The sequence below is a fragment of the Rhea americana genome, unplaced genomic scaffold (genome assembly GCF_003343005.1).
Source record: "Rhea americana isolate MKP2758 unplaced genomic scaffold, rheAme1 scaffold_253, whole genome shotgun sequence".
Lineage (NCBI taxonomy): Eukaryota > Metazoa > Chordata > Aves > Rheiformes > Rheidae > Rhea > Rhea americana.
In genome coordinates this window covers 234396-251383 of record NW_028186372.1, presented here as the reverse complement: position 1 = coordinate 251383, position 16988 = coordinate 234396, and the positions used below count along the sequence as shown (strand labels likewise).

Here is a 16988-nt window from a genome sequence, read left to right as displayed (position 1 = left end):
ACTGTRTTAAGAATTGGACAGAATTTGGACTTTTTATTTTTTGGAGAAATGAATKTGGATTACATGATTTTGAATTATTTTCCACCCTGAAATTGAATGAAAACAAAATATATTTAGTTTTCTCAAGATAGGGAATTAAAATTAAGCAAATTTTGGCTCACTTGATGTGTTTCATGTAGATGAAGTCCTAACATTTTGTATTATTTCAATCTTTGAAGTATTTGAATTGCTCCTTTGTATAAAAATTATGCATATTCATATTTTTATTTATCATACTAAAATAATACATTTAACGCAAATTACACATTTCCCAGAATATTTTAAATTGAACAAAGCCGTAATTTTTTGTTGAAAGACTTTCTGAGTGAAAAAATYTCTGAGCATCTCTAGTGATGACTCAGCAGCATAACAACTTCAGAAAACATACAATTTTGTTGATTTTTTGTTGAACAAATGATTCATACAGGTCTGYTTGTAACTGGAGAAAGGAACTGTGGCCTCATATAGGTCTCATGTGCTTTCTTTTTCTTCTTATCTTCTCTTTTATTTGTATTTGTTATTGTCAGTACGCTGCTATGTCTAACTTAATTTGATTTATCTTAGCTGCAGGCTGTAGAGTGTCCCTGTGGTTTTTATTATGATGCAGTTAATATGACCTATCTCAAYAAGGTGTTAGTCTGATTTTGTAAATTGTCATTTTACCTGCACAGCAGGGTTAGTAAAGCATACAAATCTTAGTAGCTTGGATTTGATTCTCCACCAGCCAGAATTATGTGCATAAGGTTCACGTGCTGGCAAGTGGGTAGCCTTTTCCACTTCCTTTGTGTAATTGTGCAGGTAAAGCAGTAGGAAATAAACAGTCTTTCTATCTTTGTGGATAAGAAAATGTAAAAATGACTGTGGACTTTCAGGAGTTCAGTTCAGGTTTTATAAAGGCGTGTTACTGWTGCAATATTAAGATTAGATTAAGAAATACCTCTGGACTGTAGATTACAGRATATTTCCACAATCTGTTTCTGTTCCCAGTCACTTCTTATTACAGAGACTATGCAGAAACCCATTCTCTGGAAAAAAAAATGCAAGCATTTTTTCACCTTGTAACTCTGATATTTAGTTCTTATTGTGTAAAATGGGAGATTATGAAAGCCTGAATAGTTTTAGCTTCTACATGTATTTATAGGGATAAGCAGCTTGGACAAACTTGGATTGACAAATTTACAAATGAGGGCAGCATTTTAGAAAGGCCTTTATATTTGCAAAGGAGGGTTAGGTAACGTGATAGTAAGAATAACCTGGCTGCCTAAGGTCCAGCTACAGCAACACAGTATGCAGCCAAGGTAGAAAACAGAGTATGCTTTCTAAGGGAAAAACATTTTCACAGCGTACTAGTGTTTGTTAGATCCCCTGATTTTGCTACTAACAGCTGTGTATTTACCAGGCTCTGGAGGTAACATGGCTCTAATGCCACTGAAGATGAGACTTAAGAAGACGGAMTCTCTGAGTAGTGTATTCATTAAGTCTTTCGGCTCCTCTTACAGTTTTTTCCTCTTAATTCCTAAATGTTTTCCATAGCTGACTTGATCACAGYGTGACTATTCTCTTTATGCCATGTTTGCAATTCACTGTCTATATCTGTTTACTGAAAGGAAATCCTTGAGAAGTATTCACTTTCATAAAGCAGTAGCTACCCACCATTTTCTGGATGGAATTTTTTGTGTTTTCTTTGTTCATGAACTTCTAGGCAAGCATCCAGAACTTTAACTAAAATGCTTTATTTGTTCTAAGGCAGTTTATACACTTGCAGGCCACATAGCACTACAGTCTYCTTTGATTCTTGTTTGCAAAGAATTAAAGGAGATAGACTAAGTAATCACTGAAGAATCGTAGTATCTGCAAAACACGTGTTTATAYAAGGGAAAATACTTACAGCTAAATCAGATGAGAGAGGTTTGCACTTGGAGATGTCACCAACAGAGTAAGATTTGGAGCAGGATGTCTCYTGAATTGTAAACTCTACAAAATGTGCAGGACCAGCTACCCACTGTTAATGAGAGACCYGAGACAATTAGCCCTTGTGCACGTGTCAGGAAGAGGAAAAAAATCTGGCATGCTTTAAAATGAATGCAAAGTGCTGCTAATTGTAGAAGGGGCAGGTTTTAGTTGAGATAGTTCTGCTATTTGTATTACAGAAGAATATTTTTACCAGTGCTAGTTTATTGCCTGATTATTTTCTACTTCCTCTATATGCACAATCCTAATAACTCATCAAGTAGCTGTAGTTGAAACTAGTTTATTTTTTGTAAGAATGTAGCTTCTATATAGAACTATATATCCAAAGACCCTCGTTATGACTTGTTGAACGTTTCAAGTTGCTTTATAGAAAAGGATCACTTTTTCAATTGCTGTAATGCAAGTACCTCTGCTTTGGAAGATGGGAACARTTAAATAGTGCATTGTGGTACTATATAACATTTTGAGATAGAAAGTGAAAACCGATTTGTTATCTATATATAGTGAATGTTARAGAGACTGGATATTGCTGTGGTAAACAGGCAGGATTTAGACAGGTGATCATTAATTCTCTTAGTCTAAAATTAATTTGAAATCATGTTTAAACTCATTTAGTGAATTACAGGTATGTGTTAGAAGGCATTACTGTGCTTTATAAAATACTTTTTAATAAGGATCCACTAATTCATGATGATGAAGGAAGAAAGAGCTCACCATGAAACTTTCTTGAATTTTGGAATGCAAATCTGCATCTTGTGGAGGGGGAAAGAAAAGAAAAAAAAGGAAAGAACTTCTTTTTTACAATAAATGGAATCAAAGTCTTGTCTCAGTGCAGCTCCTCATTTCCTAGGAGTGTTCTCCCTGGAAACAAACACTCTCTGTACTGTATAGATGCAACTTACAAACAACCTGTGAGGCATAACAAGTCTGACAGGTGGATCCATACTTCTTTAGGACTGAGGCAAGTCAGATGACTTTTGACTTACCTGTGTTGAAACTTTTGTGACATTGAGGACAGAGAAATAATGAGTCTGTTCACTTTTTTCATTGAACTTGGCAAGGCTTTGAATAGCAWCTTCCAAGTATTTGGGCTCAGTTGAACAGTCATCAACTGGGCAGTCAGGACATGTTGCCTGAATATATCTGTGTGGAACTTTTTTTTCAAACAAAACGATGTCACTAATGAGAAGTGTACAGAACCGTAAGAGCATGTTAACAGTGTAGGGAAGTGTCTGCATCCATTTCTTGTTTATATCTTTGTGTCTTTGGTTGTTATGCATACCCTAAACTTTTTACGTAATTATGTTCAAACAATATTTAACACAGATGTGATAGCCATCAACATCATCACTGAACTGTCACATAGATACGTCTATGTCTCCCAACCCTGCTCACCCATACTCCAGTCCCCTACAGTAACAATATAGGGTTTGAGTCACTTAATGATTTTCAATCTTCCTGAATTTGCAGACCCTTAGAAGTATTCTAATGGAGACAGAAACACTACATTAAAAGGTTCAGCTTGCTGACAATGGGCTTACTCTTCTTACTTGCCTTTCACAAATCTGTAAGATACTTTTTGGACTGGATGGTAAAAGCCCATACAGAGGCTCTGCTGAGTTTCCCGGCAGAGAGATGAAATGAGATGAGAACAAAGTTATTCTCGGCACTGCTTGGTGTTGCAGGACTGCACTGGTCTTATGATCACTGACCTGAGAAAATTAGGACAGCTGAAAGTGAATGGAGACACCATGGTGTTGTTATTACAATTAAAATTAAAAGTAATGCTGTATGGCAAACAGTTTCTTTCCAATTCTCTTTTAAAGTGTGTTGAATAAAGATGTACCTGATTGTAAAATGCACTTGTAGGTACTCAGATGAGTAATCTTCCATGGCTGATTAATGTAGATAATTGCTTTACATTGACCATAAACCTAAAACAATATAAACATGTAGAAGGAATTTATTTTGCAGCCTTGCAGTGACCACCTGGTACCAGTGAATCACTGTTTTTCTTCTTACAGTTATGAAATTCTGTACAACAAAAGAAACTTGTGTTAATACTCAAATGCAAATGAAGCACATTTCTCTTCTCAATAGACCCTGTAGAAATAGAAGGCCAGATCTTCCCTTGGTGTACATCAGCATGATTCTTAGTTATACTTCTGCAGTGCTTGTCTGCAGGTTGGCGTCCCCAGGACCACTCTTCTGGCATCTTGAATGTCACAAATTGTTGCCCCTTGCCAAGCTCCTCCTCTGGGAGCAGACAGCTTAAGCCACTCTTGGAGATCAACCCAGTGTGTCTGGATCCAGTCGCCTGAATTCCAGGTTTTCCCCTCTTTCTATGTCCATAGCAAGGAAGGAGAATGGCGTGAAAGACCCTAAATCAACTCTGTGACACTGTAAGATCACCCTCACACACAAAGATACTCTGATTTCATGGCAGAAAAAATACCGACCTRTTAACCTGTACTAAACATTAACTACTATGTTTAGTAGTTAAATGAATGTTCTCTGAATGCTTCTTAAATATTGCCACATGGAAGATCAAGACCTCTAGGATGTACATTTCCTAGAATATTCATAGAAGCTTCCAAAGGTGTAAAAGAGGGACTTGTCAAGCTTTCTTTGGGCACTTCTCCTGCTAAAAGTGCTTTAAGTAGAAATGAGCAGAATTTTTTTTTTTCAGTTTTGCATTTAAAAATGAAAACTGATTGATCTAAGAAGCAGCTCAAAACAAATTAAATGGACACTTTTTTTTTTTTTTTTTTTTTTTTTTTATGCACAAAACTTCTTTCCGGTCTGTCTCAATTTTTGAAGTTATTTTTTACTTGTTCAGAATCATTTTGGTCACCTGTGGCAGCAGGCTTAAGTCACTTTCTATCTTTGCCACATATGTTGCTGGGTTTTCTTTCTTCTCTCCTTTCAGTACTATTTTTGTGAAGTTGTCAGAATGAAAGTAGAGTTAAACTAAACTATAGGTCACATGTTATATAAAAGTGAGTTTCTTTTATTCTCTTCTTGATGAGCTGTCTTTAAAATAAACTCTTACAGAATTGCTATAAAAAGTAGACCATGGATTCTAAATAGTGCTCTAGCATAGCTATTTTTTCATGTCTGCTGATTAGCTCTGGTCAAAACTTCATTTTTAAAGTACATCTTACCACTCCATAGACTGATAAGAAAGTACATATGAAAACTATGAGCCTTAAAATATGGATTTTGATTTCTTTCTAACTAAGCTCTGCTGCCTACAAAAAGTGCRTATGTAGAAATTCGACTGTCCTCAGTAGTACCTGAGTAACTCTTATATCTGAGATTAAATATAAAAAGTCCTTACAGTTGCATGAGTAGATCTGGTTGCACAGCTCTTCCACACCTTCTTGCTGAGAGCGTGGCAGGTGGTATCTACTACATCCAAGATGAGAAAGAAGACGGAACCAGTGATCTCCTAAAGACATAAAAAAGGAAGGAATTATATGCCAGTTTTGTGCGGAATGAAAGAGGGACAAATAAAAGAAAGAGATGGAGAAAGAGAATATATAGGTGGGATATGCAAATATCCAAAAGCTGAACATTCTGCAGGACAAATTTTTATCTGTGGCAAATCAGGTCAGCCAAATCCGGCCCTGTTCGAACAGGCTTGGTCATGCACCAAGCTACATTTAATTTAAGAACAGCCTTTGGAAATCAGTTTTAGCCTGAACAGCCTTTGGAAATCAGTTTTAGCCTTTTGATTCTGGTACCAACAAGAACTCAAGAATAAAGAACAAAATGGTGATGTTTTCATAGTCAGCTGAATTTTAGGATTAGTTTTGAAATATAGGTTGTTTTGCTTTCAGTAAGAATGAGACAGTAAATGCCATAAATAATAGTAAACTGTTGACATGGAATTTTGCCAGCATATATGTGAAACAGAAACATCTTATTTCTTACAGTACTGTCTTTTTCAAATAAGGATGCTTTGCAGTCACTGTAAAAAGACAGCAACTGTGTTGGTATGCACAACTTAAATATTCTCTCAAATACCAGAAAGTGCTATGAGAGACCTTGCAAATCCRCATGCATGCCCCTGGCTCACGTATAGCTTCAGTCCAATTCTTAAGTTCTGAGCCTGTGCTTAAGTCTGGAAACCTTAACTGAATTCTCTGCAGTGTAGGTACAAAAAAGCAGTTCGGGCTTAACATCTGGGCAGCTGTGTTTCCATGGGAGGGGGATAGGAAAATATTAAAAGTACAGCTCAATATATGAAGTGATACATAACAGGCAAGCATTGCTCCAGGGTGCTTACCAGGGATACAGCTTATGAGACTCATGTTTTATTTACTGCATTGAAGAGCTGGAAAKGGAGCAGCTTTCATCTCCAGCATTTATACAGCCTAAAGAACTTACACATGGTTGTTAGCTGCCTGTTTAGATTGAGATTGTGCCTCTGCTAAAGAAAGAGCAAAAGCAGAGCTCAGTGAGAGGAAGATTCCTTCACTCCTAGCTCATTTGACTAATTTATGGAAAAAAGAGCCTTGCAGAAGGCTGAGTCCAGTATCTGTACTATTTTGGCTTCKGTTTTGATTTCTGTTAAACAGCAAGTGAACACTGGTCACTAGAGCCCATGAAAGTCGGAATAAGACTGTCTTTTTGTGGTTTTGTGCCACTTGGAAGAACATTACGAGGCTTCTATTCAATTCTGAGACTGAGTGGTACAAACTATTCTGGTCACACAATACAGAGATTTTCTCTGAAAAGAGATTGGGATGGTGATTTTATATGTGAACTCTAAAGTGTATGYTTGTAAATGTATCAGTAGACCCTTTAAATACAAAAGACCCCCCAAAAAGGGTATAACGAATGAGCAGACTGTGAGTAGAATGTTTTATAAACTTTTTCTCTAAGCTGTTGTGTTACATTCACACTTAGCATGCCTTATACCACTTATTCTGTTTTGTTACCTTTCTTTTTCTAAGTGCTCTGTAAAGTAGTCTTGCAAAGCCTGGCACTGAGCTCTGAGGGTTTGCCCACAATTCTAATCCTGAGGTTTAATTATACGTTTTCAAGGTCTTGAAAAGACCAAAACCTATTTTGACAAAGAATGAAGCTGAGGTGCAGCAGCGTGATACACAGTTGCATCTCAATGTCCTCACACCTGGCTGCATGGATCCTTCTGTGGAAGGAAATAGTTGTAATTTTCTGTTTACATGCAGGGTCCCTAAATAGTATGGTGTTTTATGTGTTCTTAAAATGGTAGCTAATACAGATCAGGTCAGTAAACAGAAAGTAGGGCTGATCAAAGAGTATTTGCCATTTTCTGGAAATTTAACTGCTTTCTGAGTAGTGCAGCATGTGGTACAGGCTTGTAATTTTAAATATTTTTGCCGTGAGAGAAAACATTAGTAAGACTATCCTACATGGACAATTAATAGCCAGGGAAAATGGATATCTTCAAGGAATCCCRAAGTTAGGACTGGTTACTTGAGCTTTCAAGTTGGTCATTTGGGAATTCTGGAGGCGAAAGCACACACGTCTCACAKTAAAGAAATACTCTTATGATCAGATGTGTTTGATGTTAGATGAATTTACTCAGCTGAATCATGAAGACTGAATGAAAAGCTTGGTAATTGTGGAAATACTAAATGCAACACGGCTCTTTGTATTTTCTGTTGCCTATAGCTCTTATAATACCAGTTGTAATATACAGATGAGGTTATTATAAAATCAACACTTTTTTTTGTCTGCTTTCTTCTATATGCATCACCTTCACTGCAGAAAGGATAATTTGGGGTTTATTCAGAGCTCTGCAGATCTCTGAAGGTTTCATTGTCCTTATTTTAATTTTCATAAAATGACCATTACACAAGGGCCTTTTGATATCTGCTTAGTATTGAATAAAAACGTATCTGTTTTTTGCACTGATGAAAAGATCCCTTCCTCGGTGCTGCTGATGCTAGTATTGCCAATGCAGTGCRAGCCTTGTAGCCAGAAGGGATTTGGCAACAGCAGAGCATTGCCTTTGTGGTGGGTTGACCTGCTGCAAGGGAAAGAAATTTTGCATGATTTGTAATTTTATTTAAGTGGTTGTCAATGAAGATAATCCTGAGTATCTGCTATGAAAGAAAGGCTCYGTCCTACTTGCATATAAGTTAATGGCAAATGGCTCGTTAGTTTCAATTAGAGCAAAATTAAAACACCAGAAGTTGCTTAAGGGCAGATTTGAGTTTGAAATAATTCTGAAATTGTTTTTAGCTTAAGAATTGGTTAAAAATATAGGAGCGAGACCACTGACTGATAAAAAAATATTGATTTTTTGATYTATTTGTGGAGAACAGAAGGCTACAGAATACACTGTTACCAGCTGTGAATATCCCTGACATAACTGATTGCTTATTATATGTTCTGTTCCAGCAGTAGCAAAAAATGCAATGAAGAGCGTAAATGGTCTATGTTATTACATAGTGTCTTGAAACACCTTATTTACAGGATAAGCATATTAGATGCATACACAAAAATAATAAGAAGAATAAATTAAATAAACAAAAAAAATAGACAAATAAATAAAAAGTAAAGTATGCCTGAAAGAAAATAAATAAAGACTCTAGGGAAGTAAGTGACAGACCATATCACAAACAAGGAGCAGCATTCTCCTGTGCTGAGATATACTTGCAACAGGTGAAGGGAGAAGTGGGGAGATGAATCAAGTGGTTCATAGCAAGTCTGCACCCACCATATTGCAGTCTAGRGTAGTCATTGGGCTGCTCTAATTTTTTCCAGTAGAAAATACCCACTGAAAGGCCATCTTTTAGCTGGAGCTGACATGACAAATTGTGTTCTGGCTACATGTATCAAGGCTTCCCCCTTGATATATCTTTGGGGATAGGACTATGGCTGACATCTAGAGCTACTAACACCATAACTGGTGACACAGGTTCTGGGCCAACTTAGTGACGTCCCATGTGAAATTATTCCCAAGATAACTGATGCAGTTGTTTTGTGGGCACATTCTATCACCTGAGCAAAGCAAAACAAAGAACATACTGCAAAGCATGGCAAAATGTCTGCGCATCTTTAGCGGTGAGATCTTGGATTGCTAGAAGTCACAGCATATGTGCAGTGAGCAAGCATGACAGCAAATGTTAGTAGCATGTTTGCATGGTGCCTTGTGCCTTAGGGCCTTGTACACTCATTTCAGGTTGTCCCTATCTAGTGCCAGTAGATGCAGCTATTGTAACACAAAATAGAAATAAATTAAGCACACATAGGGAAATAAAATATTTGAAGAGATGAGTGATATTCCATATGCATTTCCAAGATAACTTTTGCTATGAACTGGTTTCAGATTTCTTCTGGAGAGAAGATGAGTCATCATTTAGAGGTCTATGAAAAAATTTCCTGGTCCCAAGTTGGACTTGTTTACACCTGTTAGCGTTCACATCTTCTGTGCAAAATGCACAGTGAGTTAATAGCCTTTGCACTCCAACTGTTCAAGGCAGTGGGAGGAAGGTGTAAAATTAAATTAAATCATAGTAGTAGTGTTTCATACTGAATTTGTACTGATGCCTGGAGCTGTTCCAGGGGCAGACAGCAGAGAATCGTGCCTGAGCTTTGCTCTCTAATTGCCCACAGTGGTGATGAAACTGTTTCTAGTCATCTGTGTGTAAGGTTGACATGGCCTCTAGAGCCCTGCGAAATGTAACTTTACATTTTCCTTTTAAAATATTTCTTAGTTCAGACCCCTATTGCTAGGGAATAGCAATAGATTCAGGGCCCTTTGCAGGAGAAAAAGGTGTAGAACAAGCAGGTAACTTTTACCTGAGGATGCTCTCGAACACTGAAAATTCAATAGAGACTGAGTACATAGCCCTCTCTTCGGTCAGCGTTGCTCTGACGAAGAGCCAGATCTGCAGCTTCCTCTACTGCGGTGTCATCACAGCTGGGGGAAAGCAGTGGAGTTGGTACCTCTTTGGCAGCAGAGGCAGCCCAGGAGCAAAGTACCTGTAAGCCAAAGAGCAGTGAAATAAATAAGACCATTCTGCTTAGAAAACGAGTGCAGCAAACCAGCGTGGGAAGTCAGTATGGAGGGATATGCCTGAAAGAGCATGCTTTTATGATGGAGCTGTGTCTCTTTCATAAACTCATGTCCCCTTTTTACTGTATACTGACCATCACCTTTAAAACTACATCTGCAATTGCAAACACAAAGTCAATGATTACACAGGGTTTTACAAAAGCATTGTGGCTCCCTCGGAGACCAGAGAGCACATCTTCTTTCTGGCTTTACATCTCAAGTTCAGTCTCTCATTGGCCAGGTCATATACCTCTGACCTCATCGCAAAGGGTGAGAATACAGACACAAAGACACTTTCCTAACAAGTGAGTGTTGCTTAAATAAAGCTACATGCTGGGCAGCTCTGGCTCCAGATCTGTTCTGTAAATGATCCAGTCCTGCTCCCATATAAGCCAGTAGCAGAGGTTTCACTGACTTGAATGGGGACAGGATCAGAGCCACAGAGTTGACTGATTTTACACATTGCACATGTTATAACTAAATGTGATTTGTAAACAAATGTACTGACCATCTAAGTTATATGCAGTCAATCTGATGAGGATGGAAAGCTGTGTTTGGATTAATTCTCTGTGTATTTCTACCCTAAGCAAGCAAAATGCAGTCTCCCTCCAGACAGAAACCTATGAATAAGTGAGCACAAGCCAGCTCAAGCTGTTAAATTTTCTTAGATAACATAGTAATGTACTATAGTACATATGCCATGTACTGTAAAGACTTCACAGCTTCATCGTGGTGTCTGTTTTTAAGCAGAAATTTCCACTGTCTTCATTTGGGACTTAACAATCACTGTAATTGAATATAGTAGCATAGATGTGATAAGTTTCTAAACACACGTTCTAGCCCCAAGGGCTTCACTTCTTGTGGTGGGATGGTGCAAAATGAGCTGCTGTAAGAGGTGGGAAGAAATAGACAGTAAGTGAACCAAGGTTATCAAAACAGTATTAGGCTATTAAAAGCTTCATTATAGGATATGTTGCCCCACAATGCCTTGTTTCTAGCCAACTTATCTTTTGATGTTGCCTGAACCTCTCAATTTATTGCTACCTACCATGTATCTCCCACCTACTCCCTTCTGATTTCACCTGGCCTACTTCCTGGCTCAGGACATTTCCTATTTCATCAGATTCTCTTACTGTCTGATTTGGTTCTCACTGCTACACAAAGCAAAGCTCTCTAATAACTCTCCATCCTTCCCTGTTTCTTCTGATGCCAGAGGGCAAATCCTAATTCCTTTTATCTCCTCCTGTCTTAACTTTCTGGTTCCACCTGGTTTCAGCCTRTGCCTGGCAATGCCTAGTTTTATTCTTCTCTGGGTTTAGAGGCAAGAACAGTTGTATATGAACTCCCATACTAATTAAAACATGCTRCTGCACTTTTATTGCCTGAGAACCAAACTTAGTGATGAAGTAGTAAGGACTGCCTAAAGTTATATGCCAAGAAGGGAGGAGAGGAGGTGGCCTGTAAGTTATGTAATCAGCACTGGTCATGCAAGTCTCARTGTCAAAGGTCTGAGGGGGAAAATCTAACAGAGAAGAAAAAAACTTTTAAAGAGGATAGAGTGTCTAAAGTAAACTGAAGGGGGAACGTCCTTCATCTGACATTCTGTAATCAGTAGCTTCATCCTAGTGCTACTTCTAGCTCTTTTGCTSTCTGTAAATGCTTCTGTTTGTACTTTGAGTCAAGAAGTATGCACATTCAATTGTTTTCTTGCCAGCTCACATCACCCTGCRTAGCTCTGCCATATTTAATCCTGAGACTTATCTGTGAAATGTAGCTATTTATCCCATAACTGTCTCCTGGCCAGATTATTTAGGACTTCAGTTTTCTGTCTTGTTCAGTGTTATTGTCTCCCTTATGCTATATGGTCAGAATTGGCTCAAAGGAAAGAGTCCCACCTACTTAATCCTTAGCTCCCTAGCTTCCCTCCTCTAGCCACTGCCACAGTCTACCCCAGTTTAAATTGCAGGAAGCCACAGGAGAATCATAAGCCTGTGGCTGTARGCCTGAGAGGCAAAGGAAACTGGTCCAGCAGTGCCACCATTTTAATTAGTTTGGCACTGCTCAGTGCTCTGCCTTCCTTCCTTTTCAGCAACAATAAAACAGTAAAATCCTGATGTGRCTGAGGACTGTGATTGTGGGGGGAGCCATTCACTGGGATAGCTGCTCCCTCATTGCGTCAGCGAGCACCCATGTAGCCATGCAGRTTTAGTTCCCATAATCTTCTTTGACTCATGCCATGCCAGACTCACCCCCTGCCAGCTTTGAAGGTCGATTTGCCSGCTAAAAGATTGCGCTGTAATCACTATGAATTCTCAAGTGATTTGCTGAGTACAGACAAATATGGTTGCAGAAAATTCTGCTCAGAGAAATGTTAGTTTGAAATGACACCAGGATGCTATGTGGCTAATCTGTAAAGAACTACATGCTTAGRAGGGACAGGAATAGCTATACAAAAACTCACCTGTGATCTTGAAGATCTGGTGGAGTGATGACCGCAATTACTTGGGGAGGATCCTAGTGAAAGACACTAGTGTCCTACTGAGAGACAATCCTCCTGCAGAATTTCACCTTGAAGGATAACAGAAGCTGGGTAACCGTTTCTCTGTTCCTCATTTTGTGCTATGGGAGGCTCTGTGACCACAGCTGTCTTCTGGATGGCGCTGAGTACCTTTACATTTGAAAGTTGCCCTTTACTGAGGAATGAAGAAGAAAGAGCACCAGGGAAGGACAAWATTTTCTCTATTTAAGAGTATTGTAAAGTTTTTTTTTTAATTTTATATATTGTCAGGTTTTCTTACTGATAGTATAAARATTCTGAGCTCTTTASCCCAGCAGTGCTCAACATACGTTCTTCAGGGAGGCTGCAAAAAGTARCCCAAGGCATGTCCACAGAGACAGAATTATGCAGCCAGGAAGAAGGAGCTGCAGCAGAGATGGGGCTGAAACTCTTCTGAGAAGACTGGTTGGTGGCAAAGGCGGACAAGCAGGACCAATGCCTGCTAAACTGAGCCACCTTATGTGTCCCCAGCTGCTTTTCAAACTCAGAGTGAGGATTAATGCACAAACTGTATCCTAGAGGGAAGGGATACAAGGAATGAATGTTGAGAAACACTGCTGTAGCCATAGTACAAGAACGACAGAAGCAGCAATGCAGACTCGCTCACATTGTTCCCTGTGCCTGGGAATGCTTCCCCTGYGGCTAAAGGATAATAACTCATTTTCTTTATCCTTACAGTACATGGCATTTCTATGGAGATTGGTGCCAGTTAGTACTGGCTATGTCGGTGCCTTTTATAATGAGGAATTGTTATATCCCTSACTCTGTTCTTTGTGCTCTTCCACCCACTGGAAAGGAAAAAATTTTTCTATTCAAGTAGCTAACCTGAAAACATGCACACAGCTGGGAAATCTGAGCATGTCCAGCCAAAGCATCACATGAAGTACATGTGCCTTAGCAAAACAGAATTTGAAAAAGMTGAAAAGCATTGTCAATCAATGATGCAGATCTTACACAGTTATTCATGCTGCATTTCAGGGAAGAAGGCATTTTTTTTACATATTGCTATTTAATATCACACATTGCCAAAGAGATCTGATATGAAATACTAAATCTGTTACTAAAGTTCAGGTGCATGAGTACAGGGCCATACTAGGGGTGACAAAGTGACTACTTCAGTGGTGGAAAATGTAATATAATATGCCTTAGGAGGGCAAAAGTGTTAGGAAGAAAGGAGCTGAGGTGCAGTTTCTAGCTGTAATTGCAAGAGAGAACACAGGGCAATTCTGCTTTTTTTTATTTTTATTTTTAGGGAAAAATGGAGCAGTTAGGCTAGGTGYAGCAAAACATCTGTGAAGCCTGGAGGCTGCGAATGTGCATACCCTTGTTTTGTGTGGTTGGAAAATGCAACAAGAGAATGCAGCATTTTTTGAGTTCAGAGATCCCCATGAGCAGGAATTCTTAATATAAACATGCCATTTCTGCCGTCAAAGGGAGAATTTTCTGAGCCTGGGAAACACYGTCTTTGTAACTTAATACCCATTTTRCTATACACAGTACACTTTTTGTGGYTTGTCTAAGGCAACTCCTGTATTTAAAAATCCAAAAGCTAGAAAAAGTAATTACTCTTGAGGAATTAAAAAGCCAGTCTGATGTTTCTGAAGTTCTGGTAGTAACACAAATCAAAATAATAATCCTTTCTTTAAACTCATACAGTTTATATGCTGTCCCATACAGTGGGTTGGGATGGTAGGGACTGCCCACATTACCACTTTTAATACTTTGCACAGCACTGTACTAGCACTTTTAAAACAAATGGCTGCATGCTGAATATACTGGAGCCACCGCTTCACAGGAAGCAAGAAACCACTGAGCAAGCACCTGACAGTAGCTTGTCAGATAGGCCRCAACATTGAGATAGCCTGCAATATAGTTCCTGCAAGAACACAGCATGTTCTTGAAAAATGAGCTTGCTGCCTCAGTGAGGAGAGCTGGTCAACAGTATGTTCCCATAGCGTGAGACTGTGGTTCACGGAGTCTGGGCTGATGTCCCTCTTTCTTTGCTCTCCACACACCAGCTGAAGCACTGGTGTAAGTGCATATGGCTTTTCYGTCCCCCGTTCACACAGCAGAGCAGAACCCTTCTGTATAGCAACCTGTTGCACTGTCACGAAGAGCAAATATTAGTTCTTTTGCTTACTGAATGCTGCATGACGGTAGCTAAGAAAGCAGAATAAGTTATTTGAAATAGCTCAGAAATGACATGTGTTCTGCAGGTTTTGCTGGCTGCCTGATAATTATCTTGTAGCAAGCGCTGTTCCTAGTTAAAGATTCATGACTGTATTTGAGACTGCTCCCCTGGGCCTGCAGAATTCCAGTCTGGCTGGCAGTAAAGATCCTTCTGGCCCCTGTCCCTTATTCCTGCTCTGCCTAGAGTAGATTTTGTCTCTAACACATGTCTCTTAAGAAAGGCAGAGAGATTAGTACAATGGTAAATTGCCATCACTGTCTGGGTTCCATTGCATTAGATGTGTGTCCAAATAACATTTTTATTTCTTTGAACTGGTATTTCCTCGTGTGCATCCCATGATCACATTACTCCTGTGTATATGCTAGAAGACAGGGAAGACGCATGTGCTTCACTGGAAATATTGGTGCTTTCAGCCCATGTTGGAATGAGTATGTCCTGATTCTGTGTTCTTTCCATAGGCATGGATGCTGTTATTGTTCATTATGTCATATCCAGAAGTAGTGAGGTACTCTTGGTGGATACTGAAAGTGGGTACATGCTAGGATACACTAAGGTGAAAAGGAGGAAAGCRTTTCTTGCCTGTCACTTTTTTAGTGTTTCTGATGTGTGATCAAAAGAAAGGACTGACCTGATTTCCTGCAGTGCTCAGCACCCACACATCCCAGTGAAGCTGATGAGAAGTGCAGGAGCTTACTGTTTTTGAAGCAGAGCCCAGAGTATGACTCATAATGCCATGAAGGAGATGCTTGACAACTAAATGAAAATATATACAGATATAAGGTAACAAAGCATTTCTGCTGAATGTTTTATTGTGAAGTAACCTTTGGACTGGTGTCTCTATCACAAAGCTACAACTGTTGTACAGCTCAACAGTGTCATTGAAACAATATTTTCTGTGTTTTAACTAGAGCATCCATGTGTGTGCGGAGAAAATAACTGCTATATTTTGCAGTTCCCTGCATTTTGAAGCAGGCCTTTGCAAGATCCTGGCTGCTGCTATGCTATCTGCAAGGTGAAACTCGGTGGGGCTCAAAGATTCAAGTGTTCTCAGCTGTCTGCATTTGGTATTCTGTGTGTGTTGGTGATGCTGCTGCATACTGATCCTTCAGTCAGCTGGCTTTCTGTGTCTGTAACACAGCCTATATCTTGAAATGGTGGATCCTTCCGGGGCATGGAGGAGGAGGAGGCACAAAGCCAACTGGACGAGCTACTTTGTCATGCTGAGCAACTTCTCCAACTGTTCTTTTTACTACAGACTTTGCTGCTACCGCGGAAGTAGGAAATTCTGAAGAGCTGGATTCAGACGCAACAGGGTTGTTGTGGGAAAGCCTGAGATTATGGTTTGTGAAGCCTTGTACAACACTGGGCAGCAGTCCTGCTGATGTATCTTGGCCTGGCTGATAGATAACTCCAGGCTGAAAAAGAAAAACAGTTTGTGTGTGTGTGTGTGTGTGTGTGTGTTCAGTGCCTTGGAGTTTATTGTATGTGGATCATTATTATATTACTAAGTATCCTGCTTCTAAATAGACATAGCCCCCCAGCCAAGACCTAAATATTCCTGACCATCAGGGAAGTTTTGATTTGAATTTGAACACAGAGGCAGGAGCCCAGAAGCACATCTTTAATATCCAGTGTATCATTAGCACCAGCTTCTGTGCTGTGTAAACTTCCAGTGCATCCTGTGCAGCTGGTGAAACACTCAAACACAGCTGCTCCCCCAATCTGTATTCTTTCTTTTGTACACGCCGTAGACAGCTACTGTTACTATTTTGTTACCAAGAGTTCTGGTCCATAGGAAGTCCTCAGCCACCAGTTAGCCCATCTCAGACCAAAAGGAGGCCAAAATGCCAGGCTACTGCTCAGGCCTTGTGCGCATAGATGTCCCCTATCCTTGCTATAGCAGTGCACCTGAATTCAGTCAGGTCTAAGGAATATGAGAAGAAGTCCTCAACTAATTTCATCCACCACCGTGACGCAATTATGTTTTACATCTAGCTAGCTCTACCCCTAGCTGAGCAGAATTTGGTTCCATTTGCCCTRCCGGGCAGGTAAAGTTCCCAGATGGTTAGGAAGGAGGAGCTGTGTCAAGCAGGRATGATACAGATGACTGAATTCCTGGCACATAAATCCATAGGACAGCCAGGAGTCACTTTTTTTTTTCTTTCTTTTTTTTT

The 16988-nt window shown here is 39.5% G+C and overlaps 3 protein-coding genes across 3 annotated transcripts in view; 1 reads left to right on the top strand and 2 right to left on the bottom strand.

Annotated features, from left to right (window-relative positions):
• LOC146594657 (uncharacterized) overlaps positions 1-16988 on the top strand; it is a 125586-nt gene that overhangs the window by 58344 nt on the left and 50254 nt on the right. The window lies entirely within an intron of this gene.
• FETUB (fetuin B) lies at positions 966-10029 on the bottom strand. Its single transcript, XM_085307128.1, is given in 6 exon segments — positions 966-1064; positions 1928-2041; positions 2997-3163; positions 3857-3944; positions 5351-5461; positions 9811-10029. Coding segments are annotated over 6 exon segments (798 nt in total).
• AHSG (alpha 2-HS glycoprotein) overlaps positions 15648-16988 on the bottom strand; it is a 6996-nt gene continuing 5655 nt past the window's right edge. Inside the window, exon 7 of the mRNA XM_085307129.1 lies at positions 15648-16229. Within this exon, the coding sequence (XP_085163255.1) occupies positions 15954-16229 (276 nt within the window). The 3' untranslated portion in view covers positions 15648-15953. The remainder of the gene's footprint in view (positions 16230-16988) is intronic.